Here is a 17,634-nt window from a genome sequence, read left to right on the forward strand (position 1 = left end):
ATGAACCCACTCTGGTTCCCATGTATTAGGGCGTTCATGTGGGGCAGCAGTCGTGCAGCAAGGGCTTTACCAAGGATCTTGAAATCAGTGTTGAGCATGGACAGAGTCCTGAAGTCAGTAACCCTTCTGTCAACCTGCGTAGTCTTGGGTAATGGGATCACTATGGCTTCTCTGGTCGTGGCCGGCAATAGTTTGGTCTCAGAGGCTTCAGCATACATCTCTGCCAATCTAGGGGCCAGGACATCGCAGCCCAGTTTATAGAACTCTGAGGGCAAGCTTTCAGCGCCCGGAGTCTTACCCGCCGCTAGCGTTTTAATGGCTGCCTTAATCTGCCCTACGGAGACCTGTGCACCCAGCCCCTCCCTATCCTCGTCAGTCAGAACAGTCCGAGGCAGTGCAGACAGAAAGCTCTCCCTTATGGTAGCTGAGTCCACGTGAGTGGAGTTATACAAGGATTTATAGTAAGCCGTAAACTTAGCATTGATCTGAGTAGGTGTGTAAATAATATTTCCCTCCCTAGTCAAGAGGTGGGTGATCGGTGTCCTCCCAACCTCTGGGTGAATCAGCCACGCCAGTAGCTTCCCAGCTTTCCTTTCCTTGTCGTGCACTTTGGCCAGATGGGTCCTGTAGTCATGGCATCTGAGGCATTCTAGCGCTGATGAGTCTTTCTTCCTGAGCTCCAGCAGTTTCGCCTGTGCTTCTGGTGAACCATCCAGGTCATTGTCATTTCTATGTAAGTCATCCTCTAAGTGCAAAATGTTCCGTTCAAGGTCCCGACAGGTGCCCACCGTCTGCCCAAGGCAGTGGCCCGCACCACTACCTTTAAGGCCTCCCATTCAATGCCCCTACTGGACGCCGAGCCCGGGTTCAGTGTCAAATATTCCGACAGCCTATTTAGTAGTGCTGTGCGGAATACATCATCTTCCAACGCTGCTGAGTGTAAGCGCCACGTTGGGACAGGTTGGCGAGCCTCCATCGTGGCTAGATGGATCAGTAACGGTCTATGATCAGATACAGTCAGGCCCAAGTATTCAGAATGCGTAGCCGATGCGCTAATAGAGGTTGAGCAGAGCATTCTATCTATTCTAGTTTGCACATGGTAGAGGTGGGAATAGTATGAGTAGTCCCTACCAAGAGGGTTCTGAAGGCACCAGATATCTACCAGGTCCCAATGTGAGATCCAGGTCGATATGCCCTTGGCCACTCTGACAGCGACTTCCCCCCGCAGCGGGGCGGTAGAGCGGTCCAGATCAGTGTCCAGTACCCCATTAAAGTCTCCCCAAGTAGGAACGGAACATTAGCAAAACGTGCAAACCTGGCAGATAATGTGTGTAGGAACTGAAGTTAGTCCTGATTCGCCGCATATATACTGCCTCGGACCAGCGGCCTGCCATATAGTCACCCTTCCACTAGTATATATCGACCCTCCTAATCTGTGTCAATATTAATGGGCTCAAAGGGGACCCCTACTCTCTCCCACACCTCCACCATTCTTGCATAGGCCGAGTATGTGGTTGTAAACAACTGGGTGAGGTGAGATTCCTGCAACATGGCAATCTGTACCCCCCTGAGTTTTATATAGGAAAGTATCTTGTGTCGTTTTGCAATCTAACCCATACCCCTGACATTCCAGGACAGTAGTTTAGAGAAAGGACGTGTCACAGCCATATCCTCCAAGAGGTGCGCTCCCTCCAGGGCAAAGAGGGGCTTGAGGGGGCGTTCATTCATAATGGTGCGTAGCCAGGTTTCCAGGTAGGCCACTGCATCTGTGCCCTCAATGCCTTCTGGCATTCCAACAATTCGTATATTATTGCGCCGACTGCGGTCCTCTGTGTTTTCCGCACAGCGTTCCAATACCTTGACCTGCTCAGATAGGCAGGTGACCTGAGCCCGGAGGGCCCGGTATGCGGGCTGCAGCTCCTCCAAAGATGTTTCAGTATCCTCCACCCTGTCTACTAGCTTATGATGATCTGTTCATAAGTGACTTAATTCAGAGAAAACCTTTCCAATTTCCTGACTCAGAGTTAGTTTAGTGTCCTCAATTGCCCCAAGGATCTTATTCAGGGTATCCTGCATCGTGGTGAGTGCTGCACTCTCCTCAGGGTCACCACTAGCCAGCTGGGGGACATGCCCCTGCTCCGCCTGGGGCATTCCCTGTATTTTGTGCCTGATTTTTCCCCATAGTTAGTTAGGCTCTGGGAGCAGCCGGGATTCACCTCCATCCAATATCCAGTAATGTGGATGAACCTCGCAGCTTAATGCACTAGCAATCTTCCATTTGCAGACCCCCATACACAGCGAAATAGTTCCTCCACTCAATGCTTCACATGAGGGTCAGGCCTGCGCCATCACAGCAATTTCCACGCTGGCATCTCCCATCTCCACCTGAACGGGGCCTCTTGTCATGCGGGGGATGTTATGGGGACAGCCACAGCCCTTGGCCCTACGCCAGCCAATCTCAGATCAGACCTTCCAAAGACTGTAGAAGGGGGAGGGGCAAGGGACACCCCCGCTGTCCACGCTCCTCCGGAGGGCCCTCCACCACCATCGCCTCCCTGTGCAGGGGATCAGAGTCCAGGGGTCCCCCTCGACCTCCTCACTGCCTCCTCATCTCTTTTCATGCACCCCACGCTCCTCGCTTTCCTCCCGTGAGGGGCCACTCTCCACTGTAGCACCACCCGTGGTGTTATACAGGGATCCGAGACGGGCCTCAATCCCAGCGCCTCCTAAGCTGCGCATAGGGCAGCACAGCGTGTGTCTCGCTGGGGCCGCGGCAGTCTTCCGACGTACCCGCACGGCCAGCAGCGTTTGCAACGGAGCCCGGCATCCCCAGGGGTCCTCCGGGAGCCGGCCAGGCCCCAATACAAGCGCCTCTCCATCACAGCCGGGGGCGGCGCACCGCTCCTCACTGCCCCGCTTCAGCTCCCAGGTACGGCGGCGCACGTACGCACCGCCCATGTCTCTGCGCCCGCAGCAGCTTCCCGGTCCCGCGGCCCACACAGTAGGCCGGCTGGGGCGCCCACTCAACTCGCGCGGCTCACTGCAGTACCCGGCTCTTCCAGAGACTCCGTCTCCCGTCACTAGCGGGCTCCCACTTGCTCAACATATTGCTGGGGGCCCCCCAACAGCCTGATCTTGTCAGGATTTTAGGCGGGCCAGCACGGAGCTCCAGCTCTAAGCGGCCGCCATCTTAGGCAGTCAAGCTCCGCCCACCTGGCTCCATTGGTACTTTATGGCTTTTAATATCTTTAGATCCATATCACTCGAGATCCAGCTAAGTTCATGCACAGGAATTTATTCCTGCAGCTTGACAGCTTGCTCCAAGATGTGGAACATTGGAAGCACTTACCGCTCACGCTTATGTTAGAGCTGCCCTATACAAAATGATGACCGTACCCGCTTCCTTAACAAGTTTCAGAATACACCTGTTAAGGTTCTCTACAGATAGTTTTCTAAAGTATAAAAGGAGGTTAGAGTACTACTCTGGAGTGGTAGTAGCTCGCATATAGCACTATGCAAGCTTCTAGCGGAGGTCTCCTTGAGTGGGGGATGGGGGAAGGCTGGCTTTCCCAGATATACTCATATATCACTGGGTACGCAGCTGGTGGTGGTAAATGAGTGACTGTTTTCTGACCGTGAGGAACAGGATTACCGAATGGACGGGGAAGCAATGGGCCATGGTGGGGTACGAGGGGACCAATGAGCGTGAGAACAGACCCTGCCGACACATACACAAACTGTAGAGATTATTTTGAGGGAAGCTACTCATTATTTGGGAAGGAGTAATAGGCTTACTACTCAAACCCCACTGTGGTACGCTAATCTGCGAGAGGTGGGTACCCTACGGATTCTTAAAGTGAGCCCTCATAGGCATTGAGCACTTGGGGGACATTTGGAGGGGGACTGCACTAATTACTTTTGAGAACCTACACCAAGAATACGAAATGGCAGAAACTGAAAGATACAAATAAATATCTGCAACTGTGTCATGCTGTTGGGACGCATTTAATTGAAAGATAGCAACCGTCAGAGTCGACTCCATTAGAGGACTGCCTCCTCACAAAACCAATAACAGACCATGCCATCTCCGTTTTCTACAAAAAAAAAAAACTAGTCAATAACTTCCAGGATCCTAGAGGCCCATAGCTGCGAATGGGGCCGGTATCGCAATTTGCAATTTGCAATTTGGTAATTGCGTTTGCGATTTTAAAAAAATCGCTATTACCGAATCGCAAATGTGATTCATGGCCGAATCGCAAAGGGCCGTGATGATACATCTGGCCCAAAGACTGGTGTCAGCTGGCTGAGCTAATTGTCTATCAAAGCAGAGGTTCCCCTAGAAAATGGAAGAAGATGTGGGCCCCCTGGAGATCCTTTTGGGAGTGGCAGGTGCATTTTTATATATTGTGGTGTGCAGACTGATGCTGCACAGAGATGTGGAACATTGGAAGCACCTGCCTCTCACGTAGAGATGCCCCATGCAAAATGGTGACTGTCCTGTGCCTCCTTTAATTATTTCAGAATACACCTTTTAAGGTTCCCCCTGATATTTTTGGGAAAGTAGAGCAAGAGTTTATAATACTATTCAGGAGTGGTAGTAGCTTGCGTATAGTAGTAAGTGAGTTTCAAGGAGGTGTCTGTGAGGGGGGACTGGCCATCCTGGACATACTCCGCTATTACTGGGCATGCAGCTGGTGAATAAGTGTTCGCTGACCGTGAGGAACGGTCTTACCGATGGATGGGCAAGCAATGGGCTGCGGGGGGTACGAGGAGACTGAAGGGTGTGAGAACAGACTCTACTGACACATATTCAAACAGTAGTGAGGGTGTAGAGGGAAGCCACTCGTTATTTGAGGAGGATAGGCTTACTACACAAACCCAACTGTGGGACAGCAATCTCCTGTGAGAGGTGGGAACCCTACAGGGATTTTCAAAGTGGGCCCTTTGGAGTGGGGACTGCACTAATTACTTTGGAGATCCTACACCAAGAATACAACATTACAGAAACCAAAAAATACAAATATCTGCAACTAGGTAATACCATTCGGAGGCACTAAGTCGAAGGAGAGCAACTGCCAGAGCCGACTCCATTGGAGGACCGCCTCTTCACAGAACCCATAACAGACCACGCCATCTCCATTGTCTAAAAAAAAAAAAAAAAAAATGTCAGCAATTAACTGGTTCCCTGGATCCCATGGTGGCACTGAGGGGGGTGTGGTAGGGGGATCTCGGAACCCTTGAGGACGATGATTGGTCCAAGGCTCTCAAGAGACCGCGAGAGATAGCAATCTGTGCCAGATTCCACTTGGTGCAGTTACAAATTCTGCATAGGCCATATTTCTCCACGGTGCAACTCCATAAAATAGGAAGGAGTTCTTCTGCCCTCTGCCTATGGGAATGTGAACAGGAGGACACATTCTATCACATCTTTTTGGGGGGGTGTTGGGGTCCCATGATACAGACCTACTGGGAGGAGGTGGTGGAAAGAATGACTCAGATGCTGGAAGAGACAGTCTCCTTGGATCTGGAATGGCTCCTCTTGTCTATCACATGGGAGACCTTCTGGACAAGATATCAACAAAGCTGGCTGAGAGTTGCAGCAGGGGTAGCCAAATGAAACATTGCGCTGGCCTGGGGCACAGCCCACCCTCCAAGGACTGAAGACTGCAAAAGAAAATGGGAAAGGTGTGGGCCCCCTCGAGATCCGTTTGGGAGTGCTGAACTAGGGGTTAGCATGTGTATGTGGAGGGGAAGATGCATTGTTTTATATTGTTGTGTACACACTGATGCTGCCAATAAACGCATAAGATCCGTCTTAAATGTACCACTGCCTGTAGGTGTTTATACTGCCATAAACGGTTTTGGTCAAACATATACATGATGATATCTGCAACCTACCTACTGTATCCACTCTATGCTGCGCGTTGTTCAATAAAGAGCTTGTATACTAATATCATTTTCATTACAACCTGCCTATAGAGGACATCCATACATTATAGGCCTAGGTGTACCAGGCTCTACTGTGTAGTCTCACTACAGATGATTATAGCAAAACCGTACGAGCATTACCTAACCCTAAATGTTTGACATGCTTGATCATTTATGCGTACTGTGATAGATATAATAATGTCACATTGGTTCTAATTGTACCAATGAGGCTGCTGGATTTGGGCGGTAGCATCACCTGAATTGTGGGGAACTGAGTCCAACCCCACACCATGTGACAACTGTCAGTCTTAATCCATTTCTGGCCAATCAGCAGCACCTCACTTATGCCCAAGAGCAAGGGTGATTTTTGGCAACCGGGCGCATGACATTGTGGCTTCATAGGGAATAGGATCATTATTATTGTTTCTATATTTTCCTAAATTGGTTTGAAATTATTTTGTATTATGTTTCTTACTTTAAAAGCTTGCTGCTTGTGTTGTAGCTACCAGAGATCATCCAGCCTCGTCCTTGAACGAATTACTGTAGCAACAGAAGCCATAGCTACTGCATGATTTGGCCACTCCATCAGCCAAAGTATTGCCTGTAATGTGTATTCCAAAACGTTGATGTTCCAATATAAAAACTACATAGACATTGGATAGCGTATCTTTCAGATGCACACAGTAGTTGGTGTTTGTTGGCATTACCTTTTAATCTCTGAACTCATTCTGGCGCCAGTAATGGAGATATTCATTGAAGGATTGGCCACAGTAGTAGGAATCACAGACGATTAGTGTTAACTGTCCTGGATCCGTGTGTTCCAGTGCCATCAACAGAGCCTTGAGCTCTGCGAATTGTGCAGTGCAGTCCCCAAGGTCTGCGTGTAAGTATGTTGTGATTGGAATTTACCTTCATTCATGTAGCCACTCACAACCACATGGGCGGCAGAGTATTGGTGTTTGGTGCCTATTGCTGGTTGGACTGAACCATCAGTGTAAACAATTGTGATATTATTCAGTAGGCAAAGTGTTTGCTGGAACTGGGTATTCTAGTTCGTATTGGAGAAATTCTTGAGTTTGTAATTTAGGGTAAAAAACATAATCCACATTAGTGACTGTCAGAGTAGTTTCCCATTGAATCCAAAGTGGTTGTAGTGCCTTAGTGTTAAGAATGCTGGCTTTTGTGACAGCCTTGAGGGCTTGGATCGGAGATACAACAATAATGGGTTTCCCCTGGGCCAGTGGTCTCTCTTTAATGACAGCCATCTGAATAGCAGTCAGAATTCTTTCTGTGGGAGCGTTGTTCAGCTATGAAATAGAGATGTGATTTGTATGCTATAGGGATGGGGTCACCTTAATTGAGCGTTCCGTAGGTGAAACCCATGACACCAGCAGTTACTCCGATGATCAAATGTGTTTTGTTGTCTCTTGTTTGTAAGTGTTTAGCTGCAAGCATGTCTTGTTGCAGTGCTCTGAGAATGCGTATTTTCAACCATCCAGTATTTGCTTGAAAAATCTGGACTGATTAGATATTATAATGGGTTAATGCATTGTGCATAACCTGGAATGTTAGATCTGCCAAAATGTATAAAGCCCAACAATGACTAGAGCTTTTTGAGGGTGTCCGGTGGTTGCAACTGTGCGTGCTTTTCCAGAAACGGGGGCGCCAGGCTCTTGCTTTCATCTGATAATTCGTATTCCAAAAATAGGTCACTGAGGAAGGCTATTTTTGTGAAATTAAATTTGTAGCCTCTTTCAACATATCCTGGACTGTTTCTCTACCCTTGTGGGATTCTGAAAAACTTTTTTTGCAGCCCTAAAGCGCTAAAACTTCTTAAATCCCTAGTTTTAGGTGCTATATTTTAGCAGAAGAAAAAAGCCCAATAATGACTGGAGCTTGAAAATATCCAAGGTTGTTTTGTATTTTTTGCGCACTAAATTGTTAATAAGAGCTGTACTGTGTGCATTTTCAACGGCAAATGTGTATGACTATTTAAATTCTGTAGTCTGACTATTGTACATGAATGGTCTGATTTAGTTACAGGGAACAGCGGGTTGTTCATTGGTAAGACACGGGTTAAGCTACACCCTGGTACTCTAATTGAGTGAGGATTTCTCACTGGTGCTTTAGCTTCATGTTTTATTGGCTATTAGGGTAGAGGTTATAGTTGGGACCTAATTGGTATTATGTGGTAGGGAGAATCTTTATCCAACTGTATATGGTTGAGATATAACTCGAGTACCTGTGCCATCACCCAGTCAATAGGGCATGCATCCCTGAGCTCTCTTGGAACAAGGGGCGAGAAAGAGGGTTCAAAAACCTCTTCCCCTTATGGGAGAGTACGGACAAATTCTGGTGGCCAATCTTTTTCGGCCAATTAAATATCATAAATGGTTGTGACACGATCCCAAAAGATAGAATCAATTGTGCGCTCTATGCCTCCTTCTAATTGTATTTTCAGTTTATACACATAATCAGATGTGGAGTCGCGCATGTCAGCAGTCACGACTTGTAAAAAGTTGTTAGTTGCTTTCACCTCCGGATGGTCTTCAAGATTCCGGTGAAATATTGTGCCCTCTGCAGCGATGTCAAGCAGGGCCAGTGCCCACTTCCTGTTCTTCAGTAAAGATCTCATCCTGAGTGCCATTTCTTATAGAAATCGCTGCCACATTATTCTTTTTAAATTGAGGTTTTTGTTGGGGAAGGTTTTCTTCTTTACTAACAGAAACTTCTGATGAGCATGGTGACTCCTTTTTTGGTTTTATGTAAACAGTTCACTGTTCTGACCGCCCACCTCTCTCCCTACTTTTATCAGGTGAGTTCTGAAAGGAACAAGATTAGCGTAAATCATTATATTGATATCTATCAGGAGTTTTTATATTATCTCTATTTCTAAGATTATAACGGTTTTGAGGGGCCTTCGATCGCGGAGGGTATCCCCTTTCTTTTTTTGGTGTGTTTTTTTTTTTATCCTAGAGTTTTTAGAACCCTCAGGTGCTTGCTTGGTAGAATCTTTATTGGATTTACCCTGCAATTGTAGTTTACTAGGTCTGGACCAATTCTAGTGTAGGTCTCGGCAATAATCTTTGGCAGCTTGCGTTCTTAATCCTGTACAGAAACATCCCTTAGTCGCATGGGCACTGCTAGTGCTACTCCTTCCCTTTCCTTCCTTCATATTATTGAAGACTCAGTGGCAAAATGATCATTAATTGAATCCTCAGATCTAGGGCCAGGGCAGCCGTGTATTCATCTTGAATTTGTTATAACACTTTGGCAAGATTGGCAAGTGTTGGTGTACCGTGTGCGGTAGTATAGAGTGTGGCAAATACTGTGCCCCAAGTAGTGCAGTTATTTAGTGTGGAAACCATCCCAAATGGCAAGCACATATTGAGAATTCTATGTTTATCCTGTGCTCCCGTATGGGGAAATACTGCTTCCAGCTAATTTATTTTTTGAGCTAACCACAACAAAATTTCTTCCCTTTTGGCGGGTACCTTACCCATGACCAAATGTGTGGTTGCGTGGTTAATGCCTGGTGTGACTGCGTGAGGTTGCGCTGGAGCAGCAAACTGTTTGCAAACTGTACTAAGAGTCTATATATTGCTATAAGCTCAATGTGTGAGCGGCAAACATCAGCCAATAAAGGCCAAGTAGGACCATCATTACTCGGAGGACCTAACCTAACGTGTAGTATTGTTTGGGGTAGGGTGCCATCAAGCCAGTTATGGTGGTCTTAAAAGGATAGAGGTATCTCTAAATATGCGTATGCTGTGTAATGTGCAGGTATATTAGCAGATGTTTAATGATGAAATGTATTAGTATTCCCATTAACAGTTGGAAAATTGATCCAAGAAAGAAATGTTTCTGTTCCATAAGCTGGATGAGCCTCAACTACAAAGGTAACAGGAGCCCGTGGGCTGTAAGGCCTTTAGCTAATAAATGAGTTGTGAGGGGAGGTCGCATGTTTACTGCAATTACCACTCATTGCAGGTGCGCCATGGTCAATGTACCTGTTCAGAGATAAGGATACCAAATGGGGATTGATCCTTTTAAGGTTCAAGCTTGAACAACCTACAGCATCAAATAGGTAGTACCTATCTAGCTGAGGAGGAAATCCTCAATACCAGGGACGTCTCCGTATATATTATTGAGGTGCCTTTAGCACATATGAGACAGAGACACTCAGGAAGACACAAAAATCAGTGCCTGATCAAACGCTGGCCATTCTGGCCATTCAGCAGCACCTCACCTATGCCCAAGAGCAAGGGTCATTTTTGTCAACCAGGCGCATGACATTGTGGCTTCTTAGGGAAGTGGATCATTATTATTTTTTCTATATTTTCCTAAATTGGTTTGAAATTATTTTGTATTATGTTCCTTATTTTAAAAGCTTGCTGCTTGTGTTGTAGCTACCAGAGATTGTACAGAACAGGTTTTGTCCTAAACATAATGTGATTATTACGTTTTTAAGGGGTTACCCCCTTCCGAATTAATAGCTAACTTCTGACACCCTGAATACATAAACATGCATGTGGCTTTTTATGGCTTCAATCCTTCACTCAGAGGTGACAAAATTAGTATGCTGACACAGTTTACTAAGTGCAGACAGGCTAAAGTTGTGCTGTTACAGAAAAGGACATTAGTGCTGTATTTTAAAATGAAACTAGGCCTTGGAAGTATACAAATACTGTACACTTTCTATATATTGTGAAGTTGTGGTTAGTTTGTTATTGGTATGACTTGTAGATTTGATTTGTTGTAACATGAATGAGTTCTGACTCAAGCGGGTAAGCCTACTGTTAGAATATCAGCTTTTAACTGGACCTGGTCATACATATGGACTGACGGAAGTAGTGTGGCAAAATCCCTGTTGGCCTACGTTTCCTAGAAATGGGAAGGAAAATACATTAATCCCGCAGATGATGTTAAATCTCTGGTCCAGATGCTGACTTTGCTCTAGGAGAACTATTCGAATGACATCTTGAACTATATGATGATACTGAAATCCCTGTGGAAATGTTATCTGCAATGGTAAGTTTAGTCACCAATACATGCTGTTTGAGTTGCATGGCACCAGCATTAAGATTGCTGTACTTTATGGTTTCAGAAGCTATTTTTACCTTCGAGATGCTTGTCTTGTTTACAGGGTGGTATATCTACGAATGTCAACCTATTTACTAAGAAGGTTTTTGCCACTAGTTAAGAAACAAAGCATTGCCTAGTTTTTGTTTCAAGCACCACTAAACCAGCAGTGTGAGAGGGAGAATAGTGAGAATGTACATCTTGTCAGATCATGTATATACTTTGTTACCTCTGGTCTGATCATGGCGTGCGATAGTAATCATCAGAATAACATTTATTTTAGTTGATTTTATGGCCACTGTTATTGTACAGGACCCTAATGCTTTTTAGGCAGTGGATTAGCTCATTGGGATAATTCTTCCTGTGGAGGAGCCTGTTTTTAACCGGATCGTCACAGGTTGGATTCTTGCTGGGGTCCCTCAGCATTATATGCCCTGAGGATTAATGAAAGTAGCTCTGCTTAGTTGGTTAGGGATAAAACATCTATCATAGCACCAAGAAACCACTTTGATGGTATATTAGCAATTTACATTGTCAATTAGACTTATTGTGTGCTTCAATAACAAGTTTTCTTGAGGAAAGGCCCACAGCTCTTAATATGTACTTTGGCATGTCCAACAAAGGAATTCATTTTAATGATCCAGGCCAAGGCATATACGTTTTACTTTACATGTAGTTATATATAGTGATTTTTACAGAGCACAGATTGGTCGCAATATGCTTTTTAACTCACGTCTTCAGACCTTCATAAGTCACCTTTATTCATATAACAAGTTACATGTTAAAATGACGTATTCTTTACATCATCATGATTCATCAAGCCATGCAAATGTAATGTTCATATTAATTCTAATTCCTTGAGGGCTGTCAACTGCAAGCACGCCAATGTTTATAGTGGTTCCTTCATCTGTAGTATTGTTTAAATCCTGCCAGCCATTTGAGTGACTTTAGTTTAACCAAAAGTCTGCTTCACGCTGTAACCCCATCCACTGCGTCTTTTTTTGATGATAGGTGCATGTATGAACCTGATGACAGGGACAGCTGTGGAGTCACTCCATTTATAGATGCCATACAGAATGGACACATAGACATAGCGAAACGTCTCCTGGATATACATAAGGTATTACTTTCTGGTTGTTGTACGTTTTGGACATGTTCATTGTATATGCAATGTCTTGTATTTCAACCACCTCAAACATATGAGATACTCAAAGCAAAATATTGTTCCTGCTAATGCAGGTTGTTAATTAACGCCATATTTGTATAAGATGGTGATACAGGGTTGGAGTACGCTCCTGGAGAAGACCACAATGTCTCAGGCTTGTAGCACATTGAGGAAATGAGCCCTCCTGCCCCCCCTCCTTACGTGTAGAGACCACCGGTGATCCTCCCTTGTTCCTCTTGCAACACCATCAGAACCTGAAAGAAAAACAAAAGGACTGCAGATTAGAGGAACAGCTCTATGCGGAAGAACCACCAACAATTAAAACAGACTTCTGCTTTCATGAAAGAATGGGCTGAGTCACAAGGCAAAAAAGGATGCAGACGAGGAAGTCGGTGCACAGCTGAATCCCGGAAGCAACTCCAAGTAGAAGGACTTTGAAGGAGCATGCCAGGAGAGCGCCAGCAGACGAGAAGAACCGGAGCATCGCAATGACATGCATCGCAACCGTGGAGGGTTTAGATAGAGCCCTGGAGAAGTCGACTCCACTAGGGACTCCCTAGAGACCTTTTATGAGGACTGATGGACACTGCTAGAGGACATACTGGAGCCACCACAACTCAGAGTTGTGGCAGTGCTGGCGCTGGTGGTGGCAGCCATCTCCCAAAACCTGGGGAAGGAAAAGGAAAAGAGAGCAACATTATCACCTGCTACTGAGACCTGGAGAATGACCATCATCCTGCTACACTAAACAAACCCAAGAAATTTCAACCCATACTTTGTTCTGTTTATACATCCTATCAATAGATATAAAAATTCACAAACAAACCAAGCCTCTGAAGCCGTATTTCTGCCCGTCCCTCCCACAAGTGGTGTCAGAAGGGGGATCGGAGGAAATGGAGGCTATGGTATCTAGAATGGCAGAAGGGCAAAATGTCCCCAGCTACTGAAGACCAAGAGACTTTTCGAAAAGCCATGACTAGTCAGGCTGAACAGCTTAATGAGGTTTCGCAGTTACTGGATGCAGCTATTGGTAAACTGGCAGATGTGTTGGGCCTGCAATGCAGTCACATCGCCCTCCCTTCTGTAGTATTGCAAAAGTATGTGGAGGAAGACGACCCTAACATCTTCTTCAATAACTTTGAATGCTTGGCTCAGATGGCTGCTTGGCCCAAAAACAGATGGGGGCAATATCTTGGGCTCCTGCCCTTGGAGGATCTGGAAACTGCCTATCAGGCAGCTACTCCAGGAGGAACCACCCCCTATGTGGACGTTAAAAGCATTCTAGAAAGGCTTGGGATGGACTCTGAGACATATCGGGTTCATGTGAGACAAATTAAGCAGAGGATCTTTAAAACCCCTAGTTTTTCTCAAAGAGAAATTAGCAGAGCAGGGAACCCCATTTACTTCCAAACTCATGAAAGAAATATGCAACTATTTGGGTAGAAAATAGACTCGTATTAGGGCCTTCCATCCTCAGAAAGATACTCTGTCGAGTGATACATTACTTCTCCAAAGAATAAGTTTGAAAAACTATTAGATCTAGAAGAAAAAACATGAGAACAAATGCCTTATTTGCTACAAGGAACAGAGCAGTACTGGCTTCCCACTTTTTTATCTGTTGTTTGGCCAAGAGCCCTGTACCCCGTTAAACATGGCCAGGGAAACATGGGAACAGGAGAAAGACAATCCCAAACCATTGTAAAAACCCATTTTAGCCAGAAATGCGAGATAACAAGAATGAACCTAGAACAAGCCCAACAAACCCAGAAAATACAGTACAAAAAAAACAGTGTTTGCGATAGGATATCAGGTGCTCTTACTATGACCTTCTTCCCAACACAGAATGTTGTGCCAATGGCAGGGTCCATTTACAATATTAGAACAAGTTACCCCAGTGACCTTTAGGGTGGAGCTCAACAAAGAGAAGAATGAGTCAACAATCAATAATGTGAACTTGCTAAAGTAGTGGGGAGGCCCCATCTCGGTCCTGATTGAGACTACTGCAGAGAAGAGAGCACCTAATTTAAAAGTGTATTGACCTTGATCTTGTGGTTGAACTACAACAGGAACTGACTGAACAATTACGGCCTTATCACAGGGTTTTCTCCAGAACCCAAGGGGAAAACTAATGTAATCCAGCAATTCTATTTTCACTGAACCTAGGCAGAAAGTACACCTTAAGCCGCATAGAGTTACTGAAGCTTGCATACAGACTGTTGAGGAGGAGGTACATAATATGTTGAAAATGGGAGCTATAGAGCCTTCTGTGAATAAATGGAACTCTCCTATTTTATTGGTACCAAAACCAGATAGCTCCATACGATTTTGCATTGACTTTTAAGAGGTAAACAAGATTTCCAAGTTCAATACCTACCCTATTTCCCGTATTGATGAGATGATCAAGAGATTAGGTGATGTTATCTACATCAGCACGCTAGACCTATGTAGAAAGTATTGGCAGATTCCTCTCAAACCTAGTGATAACGAGAAAACAACCTTTTACGCATCAGGAGGGTTTTACCAGTTTACTGTTCTCCCACAGTACTTACGCAGCTGTTAATGACATAATCATATAAAGCCCTTCTTGGGAAGCCCGCATAAGACATCTACAGAATGTTCTACAGGTGTTAGGGTCTGTTTGGTCATATAATCTGAAGCTCCTGGACCTGGCCCATGAATCCTGCCATTAATACCTGTATTGTGCAACATCGGAGCCTAGCGATACTACCCAGTTGCTCTATGAGATGCGCTGATCCTGAAATGCTAACATCATGCACAGCAGAGGCCGCTGAGTAACCTGAACCGCCTGAGACCACAGCATAGCTGGGGCCTGTGCCTTCCTTCCTGCCTTCCTTCCTGTGGATCCCCCAGGGCTGGCACCGTCCCGCAGGCCCATCTCACAGGCCTCCTCACCGTATTTCTGTGTGAGCAGCATCCTGGGGCAAAGTCAGTGTTAAAGACCTTCCAACATTGCAGTGGTGCTAAGGTTGTGTTGGCGGCCTGTCGGCGTCTGCCGAATTGGGACAATTTCACCCAATGATCCCAGACGGATAAGAGCAGTGAGGGGGTGCTGGTTATCTCATGCTGATCGTATCCTAGGCCATGGACCGTCTCTCTCACCCCACTCCCCCTATAAGAAGTGAATGGTGGCTGCGTCGTGAAAAATGAACAGCACTGCTGAGTGACGTAGGCGACTGAGCAATGCTCAAGGCTGCTGACCGCCTGGGGCCATTGTCTGGTCTAAATGGCCCACTATATCGCAGAACCACATAAGCCCCTTCTAACGAGATAGCTACCGGGAACTCCTAGCGATCGTGCTTGACCGGTCTGGTGTTAATAGAACTATATTCAAGACTACTTGTTCCCCTCAGTGGCTTTAACCTCCACCCTCGCCGAATTATGAAGTCCACGAACACCATTGGTGCAGCACAGGAGCAGCCCCCGGAAGGCTCGTGTGGGAATACTAGAAAACCACAGAGGAATATCGTGCTCTGCATATATTCACAGTGCCAACATGCTCCTTAATGTGCTGACTATATTGCTGCTCATGAATGCTGAACCCCGTGTGAAAAACTGAAACTGCTTATAGCTGCTGGGAGTGCACAACATCAAAGAACGCACTGCCTAACAACGAATATACTGCCACGCGGAGAAAAGGGGTGGATGACAGTATGCCTCGCCATTTATCTTGTGCTGGACTGGTTGCTGCTTTAACAGACGACACAATTGAAATTCGTTACTGATTGACTCTCAGAATTGTTCCCTCCAGAGACACCACTACGAGGCATCCTATAAATAAATCTGGTGCACAGACTTCGCACTCTCGGTCTAGATCTACACGTTTTCAGAACTCTGTTACACGAACACCTGAAGATGTCATCCCCTCTACTGTCCTGACTGCCGAAACTGACAAATTGGACCTTATCCTACAGGAGATATGCGAGTCAAGGGCGGCAATTGAGCAGCGCTTGCAGGCGATAACTACTAACATCGGCATACTTTGATGATCTGGAATTAATGATCTGTGGCTGTGTATAACACTGGTGCGCACTTCCAGGTTTATTGTTTGAAGATTGACTACACAATGTTGATGTACAGAGTCCAAAGTAGCAAAGTTTCCGTTCCAGGAGTGCCAGAATGGTTCTACACCTAGCCACAAGGTGTATGTGCTGCAAACCCAGATGGTCCACAGTCAATTACGAGGAGAAAAAGGAACCATGGCACAGCCACATGTTCATAATGATGTTCTTTTATTCTTCTAAGTGAATCATATATCCTTTCACAGCAGGTATGAAGTCATCATGGTCACAAATCGAGTCGATACACTACTATACTATTCAATGCATAGACAGCCGACACGTGTTTCGTTGTTCGCGACTTTATCAAGGCTGTGAAACAATATTGCAAATAAAGTATATATAAATGAACTGGTAATTCCAACAGTTAAAGAAAACATATGGTGTCCTTTAACCCTAAAAATAACGACGAAACACGTGTCGGCTGTCTATGCATTGAATAGTATAGTAGTGTATCGACTCGATTTGTGACCATGATGACTTCATACCTGCTGTGAACGAATATATGATTCACTTAGAAGAATAAAAGAACATCATTATGAACATGTGGATGTGCCATGGTTCCTTTTTCTCCTCATACTTTGATGATCAGCGTAAAATTTCTGATAGAATTCAAACAAACGAGATGACCGTATCAACACTAGCTCCAGGTCAGGCGGAACATTCTGCCCAACTTACTCATCTAAGTCAACAAATGGATTGACTGCAAGACCGAGCCAATGACACAGAGGGTAGAGCCCGAAGGAACAGTGTGGGAGCACCGGAAGAAGTAGAGGGCCACATTGCCACCCAATTTACTGAGGACTGGTTTCGCTCAGTGGTGACCCCATCCGGGCTCTTGGAGATGTTTGTTGTGGAGAGAGCACACCGGGTCTCCACTAAACGGCCCATCCCAGGAGTGCCACCTAGTCCCATGGTAGCAAAGATCTTGAACTTCAGAGACTGTGACACACTGTTGCGAGCGGGACATGAAAGACCACCATCCACATGGAGAATACCAAGGCTTCCCTATTTCCGGACTATGCCCTATCAGTCCAGAGGAAACTCTTGTCATTCCAAGAAGTCAGATGGCCTCCATCGGACTGCAATACGCCCTACTGTTCCCTGCAAAACTAGAGGTGATCCATGAGGCGTGTACTTTCTTCTTCGAGACGCGGGAGGGGGCATGTGACCGGTTAGAGGCCCACTTCCTAGACTCGCAAGTCCAATGTGGACCGACTCCAAGTCGCCTAGGCGGGTTCGGAGGAGGAAACGACGTGTAGTTACACAGAGCAGTCCAAAGATGGCTCCTTCACCGCAGCAGGCTCGAGAGGGACAATGAGCAGCGCTCACAGCAGCAACCTCTTTTAGACCCTGTAATGATCGTACTGCCTCCAGCTCGTC

General features: G+C 45.8%; 1 protein-coding gene across 12 annotated transcripts in view; it reads left to right on the plus strand.

Moving 5' to 3' along the window:
- Positions 1 to 17,634, plus strand: part of ANKRD16 (ankyrin repeat domain 16) — a 197,135-nt gene that overhangs the window by 105,758 nt on the left and 73,743 nt on the right. For all 12 annotated transcript variants that reach the window (XM_069229280.1, XM_069229281.1, XM_069229283.1 and 9 more), the window contains one exon: positions 12,022 to 12,130. In XM_069229280.1, the coding sequence (XP_069085381.1) occupies positions 12,022 to 12,130 (109 nt within the window). The remainder of the gene's footprint in view (positions 1 to 12,021; positions 12,131 to 17,634) is intronic.

Source organism: Pleurodeles waltl, chromosome 4_1, assembly GCF_031143425.1.
Source record: "Pleurodeles waltl isolate 20211129_DDA chromosome 4_1, aPleWal1.hap1.20221129, whole genome shotgun sequence".
Taxonomy (NCBI): Eukaryota; Metazoa; Chordata; class Amphibia; order Caudata; family Salamandridae; genus Pleurodeles; species Pleurodeles waltl.